At 38.2% G+C, this 20604-nt stretch overlaps 1 protein-coding gene, 1 long non-coding RNA gene and 1 other non-coding gene across 9 annotated transcripts in view; all 3 read right to left on the reverse strand.

Moving 5' to 3' along the window:
• Nucleotides 1-20604, reverse strand: part of FANCC (FA complementation group C) — a 207603-nt gene that overhangs the window by 48439 nt on the left and 138560 nt on the right. For all 7 annotated transcript variants that reach the window (XM_032266369.1, XM_032266364.1, XM_032266367.1 and 4 more), the window contains 3 exons: nt 15829-15939; nt 14873-14937; nt 53-217 (listed from right to left, as the gene is read on the reverse strand). In XM_032266369.1, coding sequence (XP_032122260.1) covers nt 53-217; nt 14873-14937; nt 15829-15939 — 341 coding nt within the window. The remainder of the gene's footprint in view (nt 1-52; nt 218-14872; nt 14938-15828; nt 15940-20604) is intronic.
• LOC116541879 lies at nt 5167-12388 on the reverse strand. Its single transcript, XR_004264989.1, has 2 exons — nt 7275-12388; nt 5167-7244 (listed from the first exon to the last, which is right to left on the reverse strand). It is a non-coding gene; the product is annotated as an uncharacterized LOC116541879 (long non-coding RNA).
• LOC116541920 lies at nt 16270-16373 on the reverse strand. Its single transcript, XR_004265007.1, has one exon. It is a non-coding gene; the product is annotated as a small nucleolar RNA U13 (small nucleolar RNA).

The following is a 20604-nucleotide window of genomic DNA, read 5'->3' on the forward strand; positions in this document are numbered from 1 at the left end:
CTAAGAAAAGGAAAAACGACACAGGATGATAGGAGACGTGAACACCACTTACAGCAAAACGGCCTCGTTTACAGCCTCAAAGAACTCTTGCTGGAGGATTTCCTGAGGTTCATGTCCGTGACAGACGAGCAAAGCCTCCACCAGGGGGTCGACATCTGGCAGGGTAATAAGTGGGACACAAACTCGTGACAGGGATGCCACTCGTTCAGGAGCCATTCTAAGGAAGAAATAAGAAATAATCACCCAAATCTAAGAACCACGCATAATTGAGGACCTATAAAACCTTCATCCTAAAAAGGTCAACAACACATCACCTGTTTTGCCTCTAAACAAAGAGAATGACTCTAACACCATCAATGAACACTTGTCTTTTATCCAGTTCTTTAGGAAGAAATCCTTTAGCTGCCATTGCTGTTTCGGTGTCACTCATGGCCAGGACTTTGTTCTTTATATCCACAGGCACTTAATATGCCCAAAGCACAACTCCTGAATTCTCCTCCCAGTGTTCCCTTTCCCCAGTGCTGTCTCGTTTGCTCAGGCCCAAATCCTGATTCCTCCGTTTCTCTCAGGCCTCTCATCTGATCTATCTGAATACTAGCAACACATCTGACCTCTTCGGAACACCTCCGTCACCGCCCTCCTAAGTGTGGAGAGCAATCCACCACTACCTCCAGCCTGAGTGATGGAGTAGCCTCTGGACTTCTTGCCTCTGCACTCACTTCTATGGTTTATCATCAGAACAGTTCTAGCACTCCTTTAAAAATTCAGATCACAACACCTGTCTGCTCAAAGCTTTGCAGTGGCTTCCTGCCTCATGTAGAGAATAAGCAATGTCTTTCACTAGCCAGTAAGGCCTTCCATAGTGGGTCCCCATCTGTTTCACTGGCTTCATCTCCTTCCACTCTTACCTTTTTGTCTTTTCTGCCTCTGACTGCCCCAAATAAGGTCCTGCTGTTCACTCTGCCTGAAATACATGACTAGCTCCCTGGTTGCAGCTCAAATGTCCCTTTGTTAAGTGAAGTCTTCTCTGATCATCCCATGTCATTATACTGTCTACCATGTGTGGCAATTTAGATGTAAATGAATTAAAATGAAATAAAATTTAAAATCCAGCTCCTCAGCTGCACTAGTCACATTTCAGGTACTTAACAGCTATAGGTGGCTGGCGGCTACAGTACTGGACAGTGCACATTTACAGGATGTGCAGAAATCGCCACTGGACACTGGAGCTTCAAGTGCCTTCCTACCCATGCTTTACCTCTCTTCCTGGTACCTTTCACCACCTGACCTATATAGTATTCCCTTGTAGCACTCATGGTTCGCTTCCTCCTATGAGGGCAGAAGCTCTATGATGGCAGGCAGCTTCTCCTACTTTACCTACGACTCTATCCCTAGCATTTGGATAATTCTTCTCACACAGCACATGCTCAACAAATCCATGTCCAGTGAATGATAAATAAAATGAAAGTTCTGCGTGGAGTCTATTCAACATTTTTCTAGGTATTTTCATATGTAATTATAAATACAGAAATTTAGTCTTGCATTTTGTGAAACACAAATGGCACCACAATATAGAGCATATTAGCTGTCCCTCATTCTTAAAAACCTGCCGCCTAGTATTAAAGCATACATGTATTCTGTAATTAACAATGCCACTATCAGTAGGCACTGAGGCTGCTTCTGATTTTTCACTATTGCAACAGGGCTGCAGCAGTACCCTTGCATATGCCTGTCTGTGTCCATGTGTGAGTACTTGCATATTAAATTGCCTTCCAAGGTCGGGGGTGGTGGCTCACTCGTGAAGTCCCAGCACTTTGGGAGGCTGAGGCAGGCAGATCACTTGAGCCCAGAAGTTCAAAACCAGCCCTGGCAACATGGAGAAACCCCATCTCTACAAAAAATACAAAAATTAGCCGGGTGTGGTGGCTTCCACCTGCAGTTGCAGCTACTCGGGGCACTGAGGTGGGAGCCCCAAGGGAACCCCTTGCTTGAGTCCAAGAGGTCGAGGCTGCAGTGAGCTGTGTTCACACCACTGCACTCCTGCCTGGGAGACAGAGCAAGACCGAAAGACTGTCTCAAAAATAAACAAACATACAAAAACAACTGCCTTGCAAAAGACCATATCAATTTACTTTTCTACCCTTTCCAATAATATCATTATTTATTTCTTGCAAATTTGATGAAAAAAATACTATTTCATTGCCTTAGTTTGCATTTCCCTTATAACTTGTGAGACAATAATTGTTACCCACTTGTGTTTCCTCTTCAGAGAATGTGTTTATGTATTTGTGTATCTTTGTCCTATTAGTTCATTTAATACGTATTTATTGATCCCCTACTGTATGTAGTAAAGGCTCTTTTTGAGGGGTACATGATGCAGATGCAAAGATGACAAGGTCTCGCCAGAGAGAGAAACAATACAATGCCAGGTGATATTGAGTGTCATGATGAAAAGTAAAGAATACTGAGAGGTGACAGAAATTCACATTTGAGCAGAGCTCTGAAGTAAGTACATGAACAAGCCACATATACAACTGAGACGAAACGTTGCAGACAGATGAAAAGCAAATGCAAAGGCCCTCAGCTTCTGAAAATAGAAAGGGGATCAATGTGGCCACACCCAGTGAACCAGGGAGGACGGTGGAAAGGCTTCTGTAGATCACTGTAGGGGGCTTGCATATTCTTTAAAACTTCATTTTCATTTTCATGAAGTTAATAAATGCATCTATTTTTTTAGCTTTGAATATTTACTTTTAAATTTTTATTTCAATAGCTTGTCGGTAAAAGTAGTTTTTTGTTTCATGGATGAATTGTATACTGGCGAATTCTGAGATCTTAAGGTACCCATCACCTGAGTAGACTGCACCTAACGTGTAGTGTTTCATCCCTGCCCTCCCTACCCATCCTACCCTTCCCTTTCTGAGTCTCTGCAGTCTATTATGTTACTCTGTATGCCAGGGATGTCCAATATTTTTGGCTTCGTTGGGCCACACTGGAAGAAGAATTGTCTTGGGTTAATACAAAATACACTAACACCAATGATAGTTGATGAGCTTAAAAAAAATCGCAAAAAAATCTCAATGTTTTAAGAAAGTTTACAAATTTGTGTTGGGTGGCATTCAAACCTGGCTAAGAAGGTGAAACCCCATCTCTACTAAAAATATAAAAATTAGGAGGGGAGGGGAGGGAAGGAAGGAAGGAGAAATATTCATAATAAAGAAGTTACTTACTGCCTCAGGTTCTTATTTCCAAAATAGCAAAGGTAGCTCATTAAAATATAATCATCTTTTCCAGCACTTTGGGAGGTACAGGCAGGTGGATCACAAGGTGAGGAGCTCAAGACCAGCCTGGCCAAGGTGGTGAAACCCCGTCTCTACTAAAATACAAAAATTAGCTGGGCGTAGGGGTGGGTGCTTGTAGTCCCAGCTACTCAGGAGGATGAGGCAGGGAATCGCTTGAACCCAGGAGGCAGAGGTTGCAGTGAGCTGAGATCGCACCACTGCACTCCAGCCTGGGAAACAAAGCAAGGCTCTGTCTCCAAAAAAAAATCTTTAATCAGCTTTAGATTGCTTAGTATTTATTTCCCTCTGGAATATTTTTTCCCCATTATTTACATCTTCTTGCCCTCTTCCCATTATTTGATTGTACTGGTCTCTTTTCAGGCTATTTCTGTAGAGTTATTTGTGCTTTTCATTTTCTCACCCTTGGACAGAAGACAAGCTGTTCAGAATGGTTTCTAAAGTCTTCTGAACCACAATTAAAAGACTCTGCTGGAAGGTACCAACTAAAATAATCTTTTTTTTTCCTTTCTTTCTTTAGGGTCTTGTTCTGTCACCTAAGCTAGAGTGCAGTGGCATGATCTTGGCTCACTGCAACCTCAACCTCCCAAGGCTCAAGCAATCTTCCCACCTCAGCCTCCCTAGTAGCTGGGATCACAGGTGCTTACCACCACACCTGGCTAATTTTTGAGTTTGGTTTTTTTTTTTTTTTTTTTTTTTTTTTTTAGAGATGGGGTTTCTCCATGTTGCCCAGGCTGGTCTCAAACTTCTGGTTCAAGCAATCCTCCCACCCCGGCCTCCCAAGTGTTGGGATTACAGTGGTAAACCACTGCACCTGGGCTGAAACAATGTTTGGAAGAGGTTTATTCCCCAGTTCATAATTTTGTTGTTGTTGCTGTTGTTGTTAAGAATACTTGTTTTTCAAAAGTAGTATGAACAAATTCCCTGGCACAGAGTGAAGTCCACTGAAGGATGCCCATGCTGGCATCCCAGCTGGCAGGAGGAGCAAGGATAAAATGGGAATTTAGTTAGCAGTTCAGGATATTCCCAGTCAAAGCAAACCTATGATACAATCAGTAAAATTCTTAATTGAATTTACTAAGAATATGAGATGTCTGTGCTAGTAGAGTGCTCCCTGTAAACCGACATATCTGATACATTCCTAATTTGCTCTACCGAATGATGTTTCGAATATTTTCTTTAAAGAATTTTAGCATTCAACAAGATAAATTTTTTCCAGGTACTTTTCCGAATGTGTTGAGCCCTTATACATAGTTTTTAAGGTAATTCAATCTCTTAGACTGAGTTCATTTATACCTATCAGAAGATTGAATTTAAAAAGCAATTTAATGCCTACCATGCTTTTTGAGTCTTTTTAGGAGCTTTTCTGTTCGCCATCCATAAAATAACTTGGATTCCTAAAAGGTAGTGTGAGAACCAAAACTTTTAAGTCTGCAGTTGTCCAGCGAATTATAAATTCTGCCAAGTGTGCTCCTATCTCAAGTGGAAGCCGGTTTAATGAAATCAGGTAACAGAATGGCACCGTGACAACATTTTCAAGACAGCTGCCAACCATGCTGGAGCCATTACGTTTTTTGCTGACATTAGTCATCATAGTAACAATAATTAAAATAGGTATCACAATTCTACATAACTTTCTCCTACATATCTGAAGTTCTCTGTGCATTTTTAAGATTTTTAAATCAAAACAATTAAATCAGAATATAGCATAATGGGCAAACTACTTTCCAGTATATGCTTAAATTCAGGAGAGTCACATCCACTTATGAATGTGAGTTTTAACATTCTTTTCCTTTCACAAGTATGACTTCAAATGTCCAAGCAGCCAAGAGCTCCCAAACTTAAGCACCATATAAACAATGCTATGCTGTTTTTTTTGTTTTTTTCCTTCTAGAAGGCATTTATTTTTTCTGATTTTTTAGCACTTGAGTGTTTAAAGTTCATTCCCAAAGATTCAAAAAGTCTCACAGAAAATACAGAAATTGACCTCATAACTTCGGACGCACGGATCTCCAGAGGAACAAAATAAGTTGGAAAATTTGCTTATTTTCTTTTTGCATTATTTTTAGAGGCCTGACAAATGGTGTTGTCATAGGGTTTTAAATAGAGTTTCACTTGCCACCAAGTAAAGTCAACAATTCAGTGACATAACGTTTAAATTCTATCCTGTTCTTTGCTACAAACCATCTAAAAGGAACAACACTCTGAGCATTGTCAGTTTATCCCATAGCCCTGTGTTTTGAGGCAGATGGTTTGGAAGCTACAATACAGCCACACAGGAAGGATGCTCCCAGCAGTATATGGTTACTGTCTAGCCTTCTGCAGCTGAATTCCTGTGCAGAAATTATTTGGAAGTGCTGCTCTGGCAATCAGTCAAGACCTAATGCTTAGTGTAATTCAATCTGGAAAGTGTTGCTTAACTCCCCACTTAAACTTGGATCTCCACACTCTGACAAACTTCAGACCAAAAGAGGAGCCATGAAGACTGTGTGCACCTTGAAGTTCTTTGGAAGACTATCAGTTGGCCTGACCGAATTTTGGTACACCCAAGAACTACCTGTCTTTATGAGATTTTTAAATTTTTCAGGAAAATTATCTTGGATCATTTCCAGCCTAATTAGAAGATACAGTCTACAGCCATGAGCTGCATTACTTGATTAATGTCTTCGGCACCACAGTCTTTCCACCTAGTAAATAATCTCTGACTCGTTTCATTTCCTCTTTTCAGATAATGAGAGAAAGGTTGTACTTAGAGATCTTTTGGGGAGGAGGTCTGATGAGTCAGGCTGGAGGCCTGCCTGCTTATTTCAGACGCTACATGAGTGATACACACATGCAACTCTCAGGCCTACCTTTCCATTGTACAAACATCCATCCAGCCCTAATTCTATGCAATATATTCTGCTAGGCTATGTGCAAAGCATACACCTTCACCCACACATGTCCCTCTACCACCCCACACGTTAAGCTCATATATTCCAAAAATGTAAGATATTTACAGCTCAAGCTAAATGTGTCTTTTCTGTTAACAACTTAGATGATGGACTCAAAAACACATTAATGAATTTTAGATCTAAAACCATGGTGGTAAGAGAAAGATGATAAAGCACTGTGGAAGGTAAATGTTGAAAGGATATCTGCCACTTAGGAAAGTGGTACAGAACAGGAAGTACAATTTAGAAAAGGTGAATATTTGAGGAGAAAAGACAAACTGTTCACACGTAATAGATCACTATGGATAGTTTGACAAAAAATTATCTTCATGAGAATTTACTATTATCAACAAAATAATACAGCTAAACTATTAAGGAATTCATCAACAAAAACAAAAACCATAAATAGAATTTTATCATGTCACCATACAGTATTCAGATTGTTATGCAGTTATGGGAACTGCTTCTAAAGAAGCAGTATACAGCAGCATTTCTCGAACTTCCTGAGTACGTATGGAAAGATGTTTTAAAAAAACTCCTATTTCTTGGCCTCTCCCCCAGGGATGTTGATGCTGCTGATTTGCAGGGCCACACTTTGAGTAGCTCTGTTATAGAACTGCTACACATCCTGGGGACTGAACAGCAAGACCTATGAACAACAGTGACTCTCATAATCTAGCTAAGAGAAAATAAGATGGAAATGTAACCTAAAAGACTGAATCAAGCGACGAACTAAGGACATGAATGTCCTAGCATTCATGCTATACTCCCAACTCCTAGAAACGATGAAAGAATTTTTACAATTAAATATATAATACTGTAAAATGGGGGTTTCTTGATAATCCACAAATTCTGAGAAAAGCTTGACATGGTAGGTAGGTGGGATCTTTTTGAAGGAAAATACCACAGCCCTAACAGCTTGCAAAAGAGGACTACTATAAAAGGTAAGAGTTAATTTGGGGGTGAATTCAAGGAGCAGGGGGCAACCTGGCAGCAAGCTGCCTTATACACTCTTTCTTCTTGTCCACTGCCTTCCTTATACACTCTTTCTTCTTATCCACTATCCTTAGGCAAGAGATAATAGAAATGTCCTGACTCCTAACAGGAAAGAGGAAGGAGGCCTGTGAAGGAGAAGCCAGTCCCAAATGGCTATAAACCTCCAGAAAATATGGGAGTACTCTAATGCCCAGAATACAATTTACTGGCAACCTCAACTAACACCACCTCTTGATCCTCCCACAATTATTGGAGGCTACAGTAACCAAAGCACTCATGGAGAGACTGATGAGGAATCCCAAATTCTAAGACTAAATTGTTCTGCTAAGTGGCTGTGCCTACTTATGTTCCCATCAGAACATAAATGTCCTCTCCTGAAGCTCAGCATAACCTAATGGATGTGTCTAACTGATGTTGTAGTTTACATTTTCCTGAAAATGCACAGAAGAGCTCGCAGACCAGTTTTAAATTGTGGTGAAAAGCATATTAACATAAAATTTACCATTTTAAGTATTTTTAAGTGTATGGTACAGTAGTGTTCACTATATGTCCTTATGGGCAACAAATCTCTAAAACTTTCATATCTTGCAAAACTAAAACTCTATACTCATTGAACAACAACTCCCATTTCCCCCTTCCTCCCATCCCAAGGTAACCGCTATTCTACATTCTGTTTCTACAAGTTTGACTACTTTAGATACCACACATAAGTGTAATCATGCAGTATTTACCTTTTGTCACTAGTTTATTTCACTTTGCATAATGTCCTTAAGTTTCATCCACATTGTAGCATATGACAGGACTTCTTTTCTAAGGTGGAATAATCTTCCATCGTGTAGAGATACCATATTCTCTTTATTCATTCATTTGCTGATAGGCATTATATAGGTTGCTTCCACCTCTTGGCTCTTGTAAATAATACTCAATGAATATGGGTGTGCAAATATTTCTTAGAGATCTTGTTCCTAATTATTTAGAAATATATACAAATATGCTATTGCTTTATTACATTGAGGTCATCACCTTCTATTCCTAATTTGTTGAATGTTTTACCATAAGTGAGTGTTGAGTTTTGTCATATCCTAGTTCTGCATTAATTAAGATGATCAGGTGGGTTCCGTTCATCATTCTATCAATGTGGCGCATTATAGTAATTTTTGTATATTGAGCCATCCTTGTATTCAAGGAATAATTTTCATTCAGTCATGGTATATAATCCTCTTAACGTATTGTTGAATACACTTTAAGCTAAGAATCTTTGCATCATGATTCATGAAGGATATCAGTCTGTTTTCTTGTAGTTTCATTGCCTGATTTTGGTGTCATGGTAATGCTTGCTCACAAAGTGAGTTTGGAAATGTTCCCTCTTCTTCAATTTTTTGGAAGAGTTTAAGAAAGATCGGTGTTACTTCTTCTTTAAATGTCTGATAGAATTCTCCAGTGAAGCCATCTGGTCCTGGTTTTTTTCTTTGTTGAAAGGTTCTGAATAACCAATTCAATCTCTTTATTAGTTACAGATCTGTTCAGATGTTTTTATTTCTTCATAATCCAGTCATGAAGGTTGTATATTTTTAGAAATTTATTTCTTCTAGGTTATTCAATCTGTTGGCATATCATCATTCATAGTAGTCTCATAATCTTTTTAATTTTTGTGGTATCAGTTTTAATTTCTATTCTTTCATTCCTGATTTTTGCTATTAAGTCTCCTCTTTTTTCCTTACTTAGTCTAAGGAATTGTCAATTTTGCTGATCTTTACAAAAACGCAACTCTTAATTTTATTGATTTTTTTTCTATTCTCTATTTTATTTACTTCTACTCTAATCTTTATCAGTCTTTCCCTTCTAATTTTAGGTTTCGTTTGTTCTTCTTTTCCTAGTTGCTGAGGTGTAAAGTTAGGTTTCTGATTTGAGATCCTTCTTTTCTTGTTTTTCTTCCTTCAAAAGTATGTACACCTTCTTCTTTTTTAACGTAGGCCTTTACCACTATAAACTTCCTGCTTAGAACTGCTTTTGCTGCATCCCATAGGTTGTGATATGCTGTTTTTTCATTTTCATTTGTTTCAAGTTATTTTCTATGTTTCTTGTAATTTGTTCTTTGACCCATTGATTTTTTAAGAGTGTTAATTTCCACATATTTGTGAATTTTCCAGTTTTCCTTTTGTTATTAATTTCCATTCCTCTGTGGTCAGAAAAAATAGTACTATGGTTTCAGTCTTCTTAAATTTGTTAAGACTTGTTCTGTGGCCCATCATGTCATCTTTCCTAGAGAATGCTCTATATGTGCTTGAGGAGAGTGTATATTCTACTGTTACTGGGCAGAATGTTCTATATATGTCAATTAGGTTCAATTGGTCTACAGCATTACTCAAGTTCTATTTTCTTACTGATCTTCAATCTGGTTAATCAATCTGTTATTGAAGGAGGGGTGGTGAAATCTCCTATTATTGTGTTACTGTCTGTTTTTCTCTTCAACTCTATTGGTGTTTGCTTCATATATTTGGATGCTCTGTTGTTAAGTATATATATTATTGTAATTGTTGTATCTCCCCAGCGAATTGACTCTTTGACTATTATATAATCTTTTTCTTTGTCTCTTTTGATAGTTTTCTGATATAAGTATGGCTATACCTGCTCTATTTTGGTTACCATTTACATGATATATATTTTTCCATCTTTTCATTTTCAGTCTATGTATATCCTTGTAACTCAAGTGACAGAATATAGCTAGGATATAGTTGGATCTTGTTTTCTGATCTAGTTTGCTACTTCACATCATTTGAATGGGGTGTTTAATTCATGTTCACCTAATTACTGATAGAGAAGGACTTACTATTGACATTTTGTTGTTTTCTATATACCTTGTAGTCATTCAGTTCATGATTTCCTCTCTTATTCCCTTCCTTTGTGTTTCATTGATCTTTTTCATAGTGACATGCTTTGATTTCCTTCTCATTTTCTGTTGTGCATCTCCTACAGGTATTTTCTTTGTTATTACCATGGGGATTACATTAAACATCTTAGAATTATAACAACCTAACAAGGTAACTTCAATCACATACTAAAACTCTACTCATTTACATCTCCCTCCCCAGTTTATGTTATCAATGTCACAAATTACATCCTTTTCTATTTTGTATCTATCACCATAGTTTAATTTTATTTATGCTTTTATCTTTTAAGTTCTATACAAGAATTAAAAATGATTTATATACAGTCAGCCCTCTATATCTATGTGTTCTATATCCATGGGTTCAACTAATCATGGATCAAAAATATAGTATTTGCAGGATGTAGAACCCAAAGATTGACCATTTGTTTGGTGTGGAACTGGAGCATCTGTAGATTTTGGTATGTGTGGGGAGTCCTGGAATCAATCCTCCGTGGATACTGAGGTACAACTGTACTATATGACACAGTATTATAAGATTTTAAATTTGTCTGTATATTTACATTTACCAGAAGGCTTTATATTTTTGTATGCTTTCATGTTGCTGTTTAATATCCTTTCATTTCAGCTTGAAGGATTCCCTTTAGCAATTCTTGTAAGGCAAGTCTAGTGGTGATGAACTTCTTCAGCTTTTGTTCATCTGAGAGTATCTTTACTTCTTCATTTGTGAAGAATGATTTAGCCCAGATAAAGTATTGTTAGTTGGAAGGGATTTTTGTTTTGTTTTGTTTCCTCTCTGGCTCTTTGAATGTATCATCCCACTCCCTTCTGGCCTGTAATTATGCTGAGAAATCCACTGACAATCTTCTGGAACCTTCCTTCTATATGACAAGCTACTTTTTTCTTGCTGCTTTCAACATTCTGTCTTTAACTTCTGACAATTCGAATTTTTGTTTATGTTGGTGTGGGCCTCTTTGGGTTCATTCTTTGGAGTCCTTTGAGCTTCTTAAATTAGGATATCAAATTCCTTCCAAATATTTGGGAAGTTTTTACCATTATTTCTTCAAATAAGTTCTTTGCCCCTTTCTCTCTTATTCTAGAACTACCATAATGTGTATACCGTTCCACATGATGTTGTTCCACAAGTGTCTTAGGCTTTCTTTACTTTCCTTTATTCTTTTTTTTTTCTGACTTAATAATTTCAAATGATTTGTGTACAAGTTTTCTGACTCTTTATTCTGTTTGATCAAATCTACTGCTGAACCACTCGAGTAAGTTTTTCATTTCAGTTATTGTGGTTTTTTAGCTCCAGAATATCTGCTTGGTTCTCATTTATTCTATATCTTTGTTGATATTCTCATTTCGTTCATGTATTGTTTTCCTGATTTCATTTAATTATCTGTGTTCTCTTGCAGTGCCTTGAGATCCCTTAAGACAATTATTTCAAATTCTTTGTCAGGTAATGCGTACATTTCTGTTTCTTTAGGGTCTGCTTCTGTAGATTTATTCTGATCCTTTGATTATGCCATGTTTCCCTGGTTTACTTTGTATCTTGTTGTTTTCGTTGTATTTCGTACATTTAAAGACACATCCACTTATCTCAGTCTTTATGGACAGACATGGTACAGGGAAGACTTTCACAAATGGACTCTCAACTAGAGATTCTGGAGGTCCCTCAAATCTTTTCCAAGGATATGTCTTCTCTGAGCTTATGCATGTGATTTCCAAATTAGAGGGCTTGTGATTTCCAAATTAGAGGGCTTTACCAGTTTCTTTCTCAAGAGCTCCCAATCTCTTCCTCCCTCTAGTGTCTGTCTGTGGTATTACAGATTCTCCAGTGCTGCAACAAGCTGCTGAGCTATCTTGTTCGGAAGTGTGAGGCCATCTCCGTCAGCGCTGTGGGTCAGCCAAGACTGACACCAGTCCCTCTGGTAGGCCCCTGAAAAGCCAGAATACGGGATATATATTCCATTCTTCTCTTCCCCTCCCAAACAACAAGTCATGAGCCAGGCACTTTCTCCCAATTATGCTGAGCTACACCAGCCTCCATCCGCAGCACTGTCAATTCTCTGGTGCTACCACAAACCACTTAGCTTTCTTTTGTTCTCCATGGCCCCAAGGCATCAAAAGTAGTCTTCTTTTATCCGCAGTTTTACTTTTTGTAGTTTGAGCTAGCCATGGTCACCCGTGGTACAAAAATATCAAATGAAAAAATTCCAGAAATAATTCTTTCAAATTGTGCGTTTTTTTGTTTGTTTGTTTGTTTTGAGATAACGCCTTGCCCTTGTTGCCCAGGCTATAGTGCAGTGGTGTAATCTCAGCTCACTGCAACCTCCAACTCCTAGGTTCATGTGATTCTCCTGCGTTAGCCTCCTGAGTAGCTGAGACTACAGACATGAGCCACCATGCCCAGCTAATTTGCATTTTTAGCAGAGAAGGGGTTTTGTCATGTTGGCCAGGTTGGTCTTGAATTCCCGATATCAGGTGATCCATCTGCTTCAGTCTCCCAAAATGCTGGGATTAAAGGCACGCGCCACCATACCTGGCCTAAATTGTGCACTATTCTGAGTAGCATGATGAAATCTCATGCTGTCCCACTATGTCTCACCTGGAACATGAATCATCCCTTTGCCCAGGGTATCCATGATATACACTACCTGATTAGTAGCCATATTGGTTGTCAGATCAACTGTCACAGTATCACTGTGCTTGTGTTCAAGTAACCCCTATTTTATTAATGCTTAATAATGACCTCAAAGTCCAAGAGCACTGGGGCTGGCAATTCGGATATGCCATAGAGAAATTGTAAAGTGCTTCCTTTAAGTGAAGAGGTGAAAGTTCTCAACTTAATAAGGAAAGAAAAAAATCACATGCTGAGGTTGCTGAGATCTATCGTAAAAACAAATCGTCTGTGAAATTGTAAAGAAGGAAAAAAAATTTGTTAGTTTTATCATTGCATCTCACATGGCAAAAATTATAGCCATCATGCATGATAAGTGCTTAGGATGGAAAAGACACTGAATTTGTGAGTGGAATACAGAAATATGATTGATGGCAATCAGGTTTGGTACTACCCACAGTTTCAGACATCCACTGGGTGTCTTGAAACATATCCCCTGCAGATAAAGAGGGATTACTGTATGCCATTTCCTCATTAGTGCTCTCAGTCAGTAGAGAGAGAAATAAATTCCTCGTCTGCTCCCTAAAAAGTGAAAATGTTGGATGCACATTCCACTCTTCTTTTTCCCTCCCAAGGGAGAGAAGCTACAAGCTGAGTTTTTCCTACCAATCTCACCAAGCTGTGTCAGCCTTAGAAAAGGGCTATCACAGTTGACACAAAATAGACATTTTAACCAATTTCAATGTGGCTATTCTAGACTTTGAGCTTGCCTGCAGTATTGTGACTTCTTAATTGGTTCTGTAGTTCTCATTAAACTTTTGGGGGATGTATGTTGTAGTTAAGTCAATGTCTCTATTGGGAAATAAAGTCTAGGACTTCCTATTCTGCCATCTTGCTGATGTCACTCCTGAAGAACTCCTTTAATGTTATTATCAATTCAGTTTTCATCTTTTGGTAACGACCTGCTTATATTCCTTGCTCTTTTCCATACTGGAGTATTTGCCTCTTTATGACTGATTTTTGTAAGTCATTCCTATATTTTGCATTCTGATCCTTTGTTTCTATTTATTAATAAATTTAAAAACTTATTGTCAGCTGCTTATTAAAAAATCATCAACTGTGATGTACATTTTGGGATTTTGGTGTAGGGAGTATATACACATTGCACTGGCTGATTTTTAAAGTCCTTTTAAATAAATTTATAATTACATAAATCTAAAGAGGCATCAGTCAACATTCACCTCATTCACCTCACAACTAAAGCCGTCTTTACCTGACATGTAAATAAATAAATCTAAACACTTTCCATGTCTCCTATATATTCTTCTTCTTACATTGCCAATCCAACATAATAAAGACTTCTCCAATGTTTTCCTCTAATAATTACATAGTTTAAGGGTTAGGAGCAAAGGATTTCTAAAGGTTGAGGACAAAGACAATTTCTGATAGAGCTGGAATTAGCAACAGCTTTACAAAGAAAAAAAAATCACCAATCCCTCAGTCTCAGATTCTCTTGATTAATGACATGTTAAAAATGAAATGCTCACCAATAAAAACTGATTTCTTTCACAGAGTGAAGAAACATTTGTAATGTAATTAATTGCCTTTTAATTTGTCTGAATCTCTTTGTTTAGTCTAGATTTTGGAATATGATGTTTTTTAAAATAGGGTATATGTTCACATAAAATGTTGCCTTGTAAATATCCTGACTCTGCCTGTGTGTGTGTCTGTGCTGGGAGCAGGAGGAGGCAGAGCCACAGCAGGCTAGTAAGAGAGCACACGCTTGCATCTGTGTACATTCCCCTCCTGCAGAGTGAGCAACCCCAGGATAAAACTAAGTGCTGCTCTTTCTTTTGTGTTCCCTACTGTATATATAGGGCTTTTTACTTAATGGGCCCACAAAAGATGTTGCATGATTTACTTACTGCTCTGTGAAAGTTAAGAAAATAGTGATTTAAAAAAGAATATGAAAACACTTACCAATTTGCTATGTATGCCACTAAAATAAGATAATCTTTCTACATAGAATACAACCATAACTGAACATGCATTTCCTATGAATTATAAAATTTTCCTCTCATAACCAAATTGATACATTTTGAAATTTGAGAAGAAGGATGTTTAGTTTAACACCTACCGCCTTTGAGTGTTAAATCCATTAAGATGATTCTCTCTGAGTTCAGATGCTAATGATAAAACCATCTGTAAAACAAAATCAGTTGCAGGTTAACTCATGCTGCAAACAGGATTACCTCAGTTCTATTTTTCTTGGTGTGAGTGATATTTCCGTTGAGATTCCCCCAACCCCCATCTTCTCCTAATGTTTTACTTTGTCAGAGTGAAAATGAAGCAGTGCCATGTCACATTTACTAATAACTGGGATTTTATGTTTAATATCTATAATTCTGAATTCCTATTTGGACAATGAACAATAGGCAGATCATTAATTTCCTAAGAATTAAAACCAAATCCATTTAAATAAAATGTTGGTTTATTTCTTCATTCAAAATCTAGTTGATTTTTTAAAAAAAATGCTTCTCTTGTATAAAGCTTCTGAAATCCCAGAACAGTTAACAAACATTAAAAATCTCCTAACATTTTTTACAAGAGTTACATCAAGATTGTAAGTTAAAATTTCTTACATTTGGCTACAATTTAGGCCAGAAGAAAACAAAGCTTTAATACTAAGAGGTAAATATGTAATACTATATATTGAATTTTCTGCTTTCCTTTAACAGAAAATTCCAATCAGGTTATTTTAAATATAAGATTTGTCTAAAGGTACAAGACTGTGTTTATAATAGCTAAGAAAAGCTTTTCTCCCAAACATCAGAGTGAATAAGTGAGATGTGTGACTAGAAAGAGAGGTTGATTGGTTTGTTTAGTAAAACCCTTCCTGGTTTCCTTCTTTCTCATAACTTCCCATCTCACATTTCTTCCTTACATGGCCATAAGTCTGCCCAAGGTAAAAAGAGATAAACAAAGAAAAGTTAAACATCTCTTCTGGAGGACCAAAATATTTCCATTTACTCTTTTTGCTGATGATATATTCAACATTGAACATTTCAAAAGTGATAAATTTTAAATACTCACATTTTTAAGCAAACCAGGATAGTAATCTATAGGTGCATATCCAAGACCTTGAGTGAAAAGAGCAACTTCTTTATCAAATCTGAGTGCTGAAAGTATATGAGATAATAAACCCTAAAAAACATAAATAGAAAAAGTTAAGTTCTTTAAAAGTGAATACAAGTGCCTTTTATGTACAATGCCTATGATTTATTTGTAAATGGGGTGGTCTCTATGAAACAAAACAATGTTTGTCGAGGTACCCAATTTACTTGATTCAAAGTATAGCAGAGAAATGTTAACATTAAAGTTAATACATTAAAAAGAATTCAATTTAAACAACCTTTAACACTGAAACAAAAATATATATAACGAATAAGCAGTGCTTTACCTATATTAAGAATGAAATTTTATTGTTTTAAACTCAGTAAAATATGTTTAACAGAGATTATAATTTTTTTTAAAGGTCAAATTGTTAAAGTGCCGATGTCATACAAGGTTCGAGGGCGGTGCATCTCACACAGGCATGTGAAACACCTAATCATCATGCTCATGAACTAAAAAAGGATCAAGATATGAGAATTTAATAAAAGATAGAGAACACATCACAAATCAGTAGAGAAAAGACAGATTATGCAATAAATGGTGCCTCAAAAACTATTCGTACAAAAAGAAAAAAAAAAGATTCTCAGCGGGCATTATTTATCTAAATATAATCCAGTTTAATGTAAATTAAAGAGACAAATTTAAAAATGAAATAATACACAAGAAGAAAACATGAACACTTTTCAAGTGTCTGAATGAGAAAGAACTCTGAGAACTGAACATCCTGGGAGCAAATCATCAGGGAAGAGGTTTGGCTGTGCTCAATAAAAATAAAACCTTGTGTTTACCAGAAAAACAATATGATCACAAACTAGAAAGAATGTTAACAACAAATAGTACAGATTCTATGTTATCAAGTTAATGGACAAAATATATGACAAACACTAAGAGCATAACCATAAATATGAATAGATAATTCATAAGAGAAAATACAAATGACTAAGAAGCACATAAATGAATGTTTGTCCTCCATAATCAAAAAGGGTAAGGTAAAACACCTATATGCCACTTTCACTTAATGAATTCAAGTTGTTACAAACATGAATAGCTAATGCTGTATGGGGTTCTATGAAAGAGGTACTCTACGTGCGCTCCAGGAGGAACAGAAATAGGGTCTTCCGGCTGGGCGTGGTAGCTCACACCTGTAATCCCAACACTTGGGGAGGCCAAGGCAGGCAGATCACGAGCTCAGGAGCTCAAGACCAGCCTGGCCAATAAGGTGAAATCCTGTCCCTACTAAAAATACAAAAAATTAGCCAGGCGTGGTGGCATGAACCGGTAGTCCAGCTACTTGGGAGGCTGAGGCAGAAGAATCGCTTGAACCCAGAAGGTAGAGGTTGCAGTGCACTCCAGCCTGGGTGACAGATTGAGATTCCGTCTCAAAAAAAAAAAAAAAAAAAAAGAAAAAAAAAAAGGATCTTCCATACAGGGTGCAGCTGTGAATGGCACCAGCGCGTCCACGAAGTGTGAGCAGATGTAACACAGCATGGAACTCATCGGGAAGCTCAGACTTCCAGGTGTGTGTCTGCCCAGAGGTCTGTTACCTGAACACACACAGATTACGGACTAACAAAGGCCCTGCCTTATAGAAAGCAACTTGAAAAAAAATGTATTAAATGTCTTCAGAATATTCAGAACCCTTAATATAGCTGGCATACATTTAAGGAAACAAATGCAAATATGATGACAGAAGCTATGCTCAAACATGCAGTTGCTATTTCTCATACAGTGAAAATTGTCTAATAGCAGGGAATGATTAATTTATAATATTCTTATATAGTGGCTCACTGGAAGCTATTAAAATGCTTATAAAGGGGCCATGCATGGTGGCTCACTCCTATAATCACAGCACTCTGGAAGGCTGAGTCGGGCAGATCACTTTAGCCCACAAGTTCAAGACCAGCCTGGGCAACATGAAGAAACCCCACCTGGGACAACAGTTTTGTATTTTGTGTTGTATCCATGTTTTGTGTTTTTGTACAAAAAACCCAAAAAGTAGCTGGGCATGGTGGTGCACACCTGACATCCCAGATACTCAGGAGCCTGAGGCAGGAGGATCGCCTGAGCCCTGGAAATTGAGGCTGCAGTGAACCATGATCACGCCACTGCACTCCAGCCTGGGAGTTGGAGTGAGACCCTATATCCAAGAAAAAAAAAAGTTTATGAATAATCTTAATAGTATTTTGAATGGTTATCTTATACTATTAAATGAAGAAAGATGTAAAATGTTATATTCAGAATGATCTTATCAATATAAAAATAATCCATACATGGGAATGGAAAAACAATGGAAGAAAATATCACTGTCTTAGTCCGTTTGTGCTACTATAGCAAAATACCTCAGACTGGGACATTTATAAAGAGCACGACTTTATGTCTCAGTTCTGGAGGCCAGGAAGTCCACGACCAAGGAGCTGGCAGGTTCAGTGTTTGGTGAAGGCTACCAGGGTGATGTCCTGTGGCTGTGCCCTCTAAAAGGGATGGGCACTATGAATGCTGTGTCCTTACATGGTGAAAGGAACAGAGGGGCAAAAAGGGCCCAGGACACTTTCTTCCACGTCTTATAAAATCACCAATCCCATTCATGAGAGCTCTACTCTCATGACTTAATCACTTCCCAAAGCCCCTCTTAATACTACCACATTGGTGATTAAGTTTCAACACATGAATTTTCGGGGACAGATCACAGCTATCACCAAATGTTAGCAGTCTCTAGGGTGGTGCTAGAGACTGTTAACATTTATATTAACATTATATATATATATTTTTCCCCTTCTTCTTCTTTCTACTTTAGTATGTTTCCTAACCTCCCATAAATGTATGTAAATCTTTTAATACCAGGAAAAAAATATTTTTTGAAAGTTTTATTTGGAAATATTTGATTTTTTAAAAAGTTCCATACTGCATTTTGTGATAACACATTATGAGATAAAGTGAATTTGCATCTGTGCATATAAACATACGTATATAACTTCATACACAAATACTTGGAAATGACAGTCTTATGGGAGTAGAGGCTAAGGGTGCCTCAGTGATGGGCAGGCAGGCTCCACATACCCGGGACAAGCATTTGGCACACATATCAGTGACACGCTGGGTGGTTATCACTATCACGGTGCTCACTTCAATTTCATCATATTGACACATCCAAAAAGATACAAGATATTATGTCAAATTTCACAAACCTTCAAACTTAATCAGTAAAACATTAGAAATACAGAAGCAGCCTTGTATGCCCTCTGCCCTTCCCCACCATGATTCAACAGCAGTCCCTACCCCTGGGGGAAGCTCTACTCTGAATGTGAGAGGCATCCTTTTGTGCCGATCATGTACTTTCGCCCTGTGAGCTCAGAACACCCTCCGTATCCTTAAAGGAGAATCCAGGCAACACTCCTAAGTCATGTAGGTGGAAACCTGCCACTTGTACATGACATCCTATCTAGTGTTTTCAAATTAGAATTGTAAGTTAACAAAGTAGCTTTAAAACATTACTACTCAGTAGAAGACATTCATGATTAGTAAAAACAACAACAAAAACCGGCAATATGTACTACATGATTTACAGAATAATGAATCTACTGGAAAGGTGGAAAACAGGAGCTTTACAGAGTTAAAGTGAACCCTGCCTAAAATAGAGAGAAGGAGGGGCCTCTTGCTTACTATTGCTTTTTCCCTCTTTCAGTTCAAATCTGCCCCAAATACAGACAGGAAACAAGGAGCTGACCATAACCCCAAATGAGTTCATCTCCACATTGGTGGTGTTCTTTTCCAACACCAAGTGCAATCTGGGAGAGAGAGCGAGCAGCCGTGGCTGGGTAGGCAGAGTTAGGGAGCTTACGTACAAGCCAGGGTGCCATCTGTGGAGGGGCAATGGCCCTTACCACTGGGCTCCACTGAACTTTTGAAGGAACACAGTGGGGACTGCACAGCAAGAACACTTGGTGCTCTTAGCAAGCCAGGATGAGGCCTGAATTCCCAGTGGGGTGCAGGGCAGGTATTCTGGGAAAAGGGAAAGCCCAGCCAGGTCTGGCCAGCCATATGTCAAATCCACATGGAGGTGTCCAAGTCAGACCCAGGTAGAGGAAGGAAGACTTGGTTTAGAAACTAGGTGGGCTCCAAGTTGGCAGCAGTCTGGGTTTCATGGAGCAGGTCAGTCTGATGCTAGGTGAGGGGAAGTGTAGTGTCAGAATAATGCAACCTACTGCTCAGAAACCAGACTTTTGCATTCTATTTAACAAACACTTAAAGCACTTACTACATACCAGGGGCTGTTCTAAACTGATTACACATAGCAACTCATTTAATCCTCATAGCCTATGGGGAGGTACTATTACTGAATTTGGGTTAAAGAGGAAGAAATCAAGACAGTTTAAGCAGGTTGCCCAAGGCTAGTTATTTACTCTATGGCCAAACCTTATAATAAATCTCCCTGTATCCACTGTCCATGAGACACCTGGGATAGTTTTTAACAATGCAAATCTGATTGCTCTGTATGAGACCCTTATGGCTTCCAGTTACTCTCACCGTGAAGCCCAAACTTCTCAAAGTGAAGGAGCCTGGCTCACCAGTGCATCCCACACCCAGCACCAGACTTGACTCCTCCTTACTAGCCTGTTTGGGACCCTGGAGGGCCACAGACTTTTTGGGCCATCAGGACTTTAGTATATCTGATTCCCTCTGCCTGGGAAGCTCTCC

The sequence above is a fragment of the Sapajus apella genome, unplaced genomic scaffold, assembly GCF_009761245.1.
Source record: "Sapajus apella isolate SASKATOON/1434 unplaced genomic scaffold, GSC_monkey_1.0 scaffold158, whole genome shotgun sequence".
Classification (NCBI taxonomy): domain Eukaryota; kingdom Metazoa; phylum Chordata; class Mammalia; order Primates; family Cebidae; genus Sapajus; species Sapajus apella.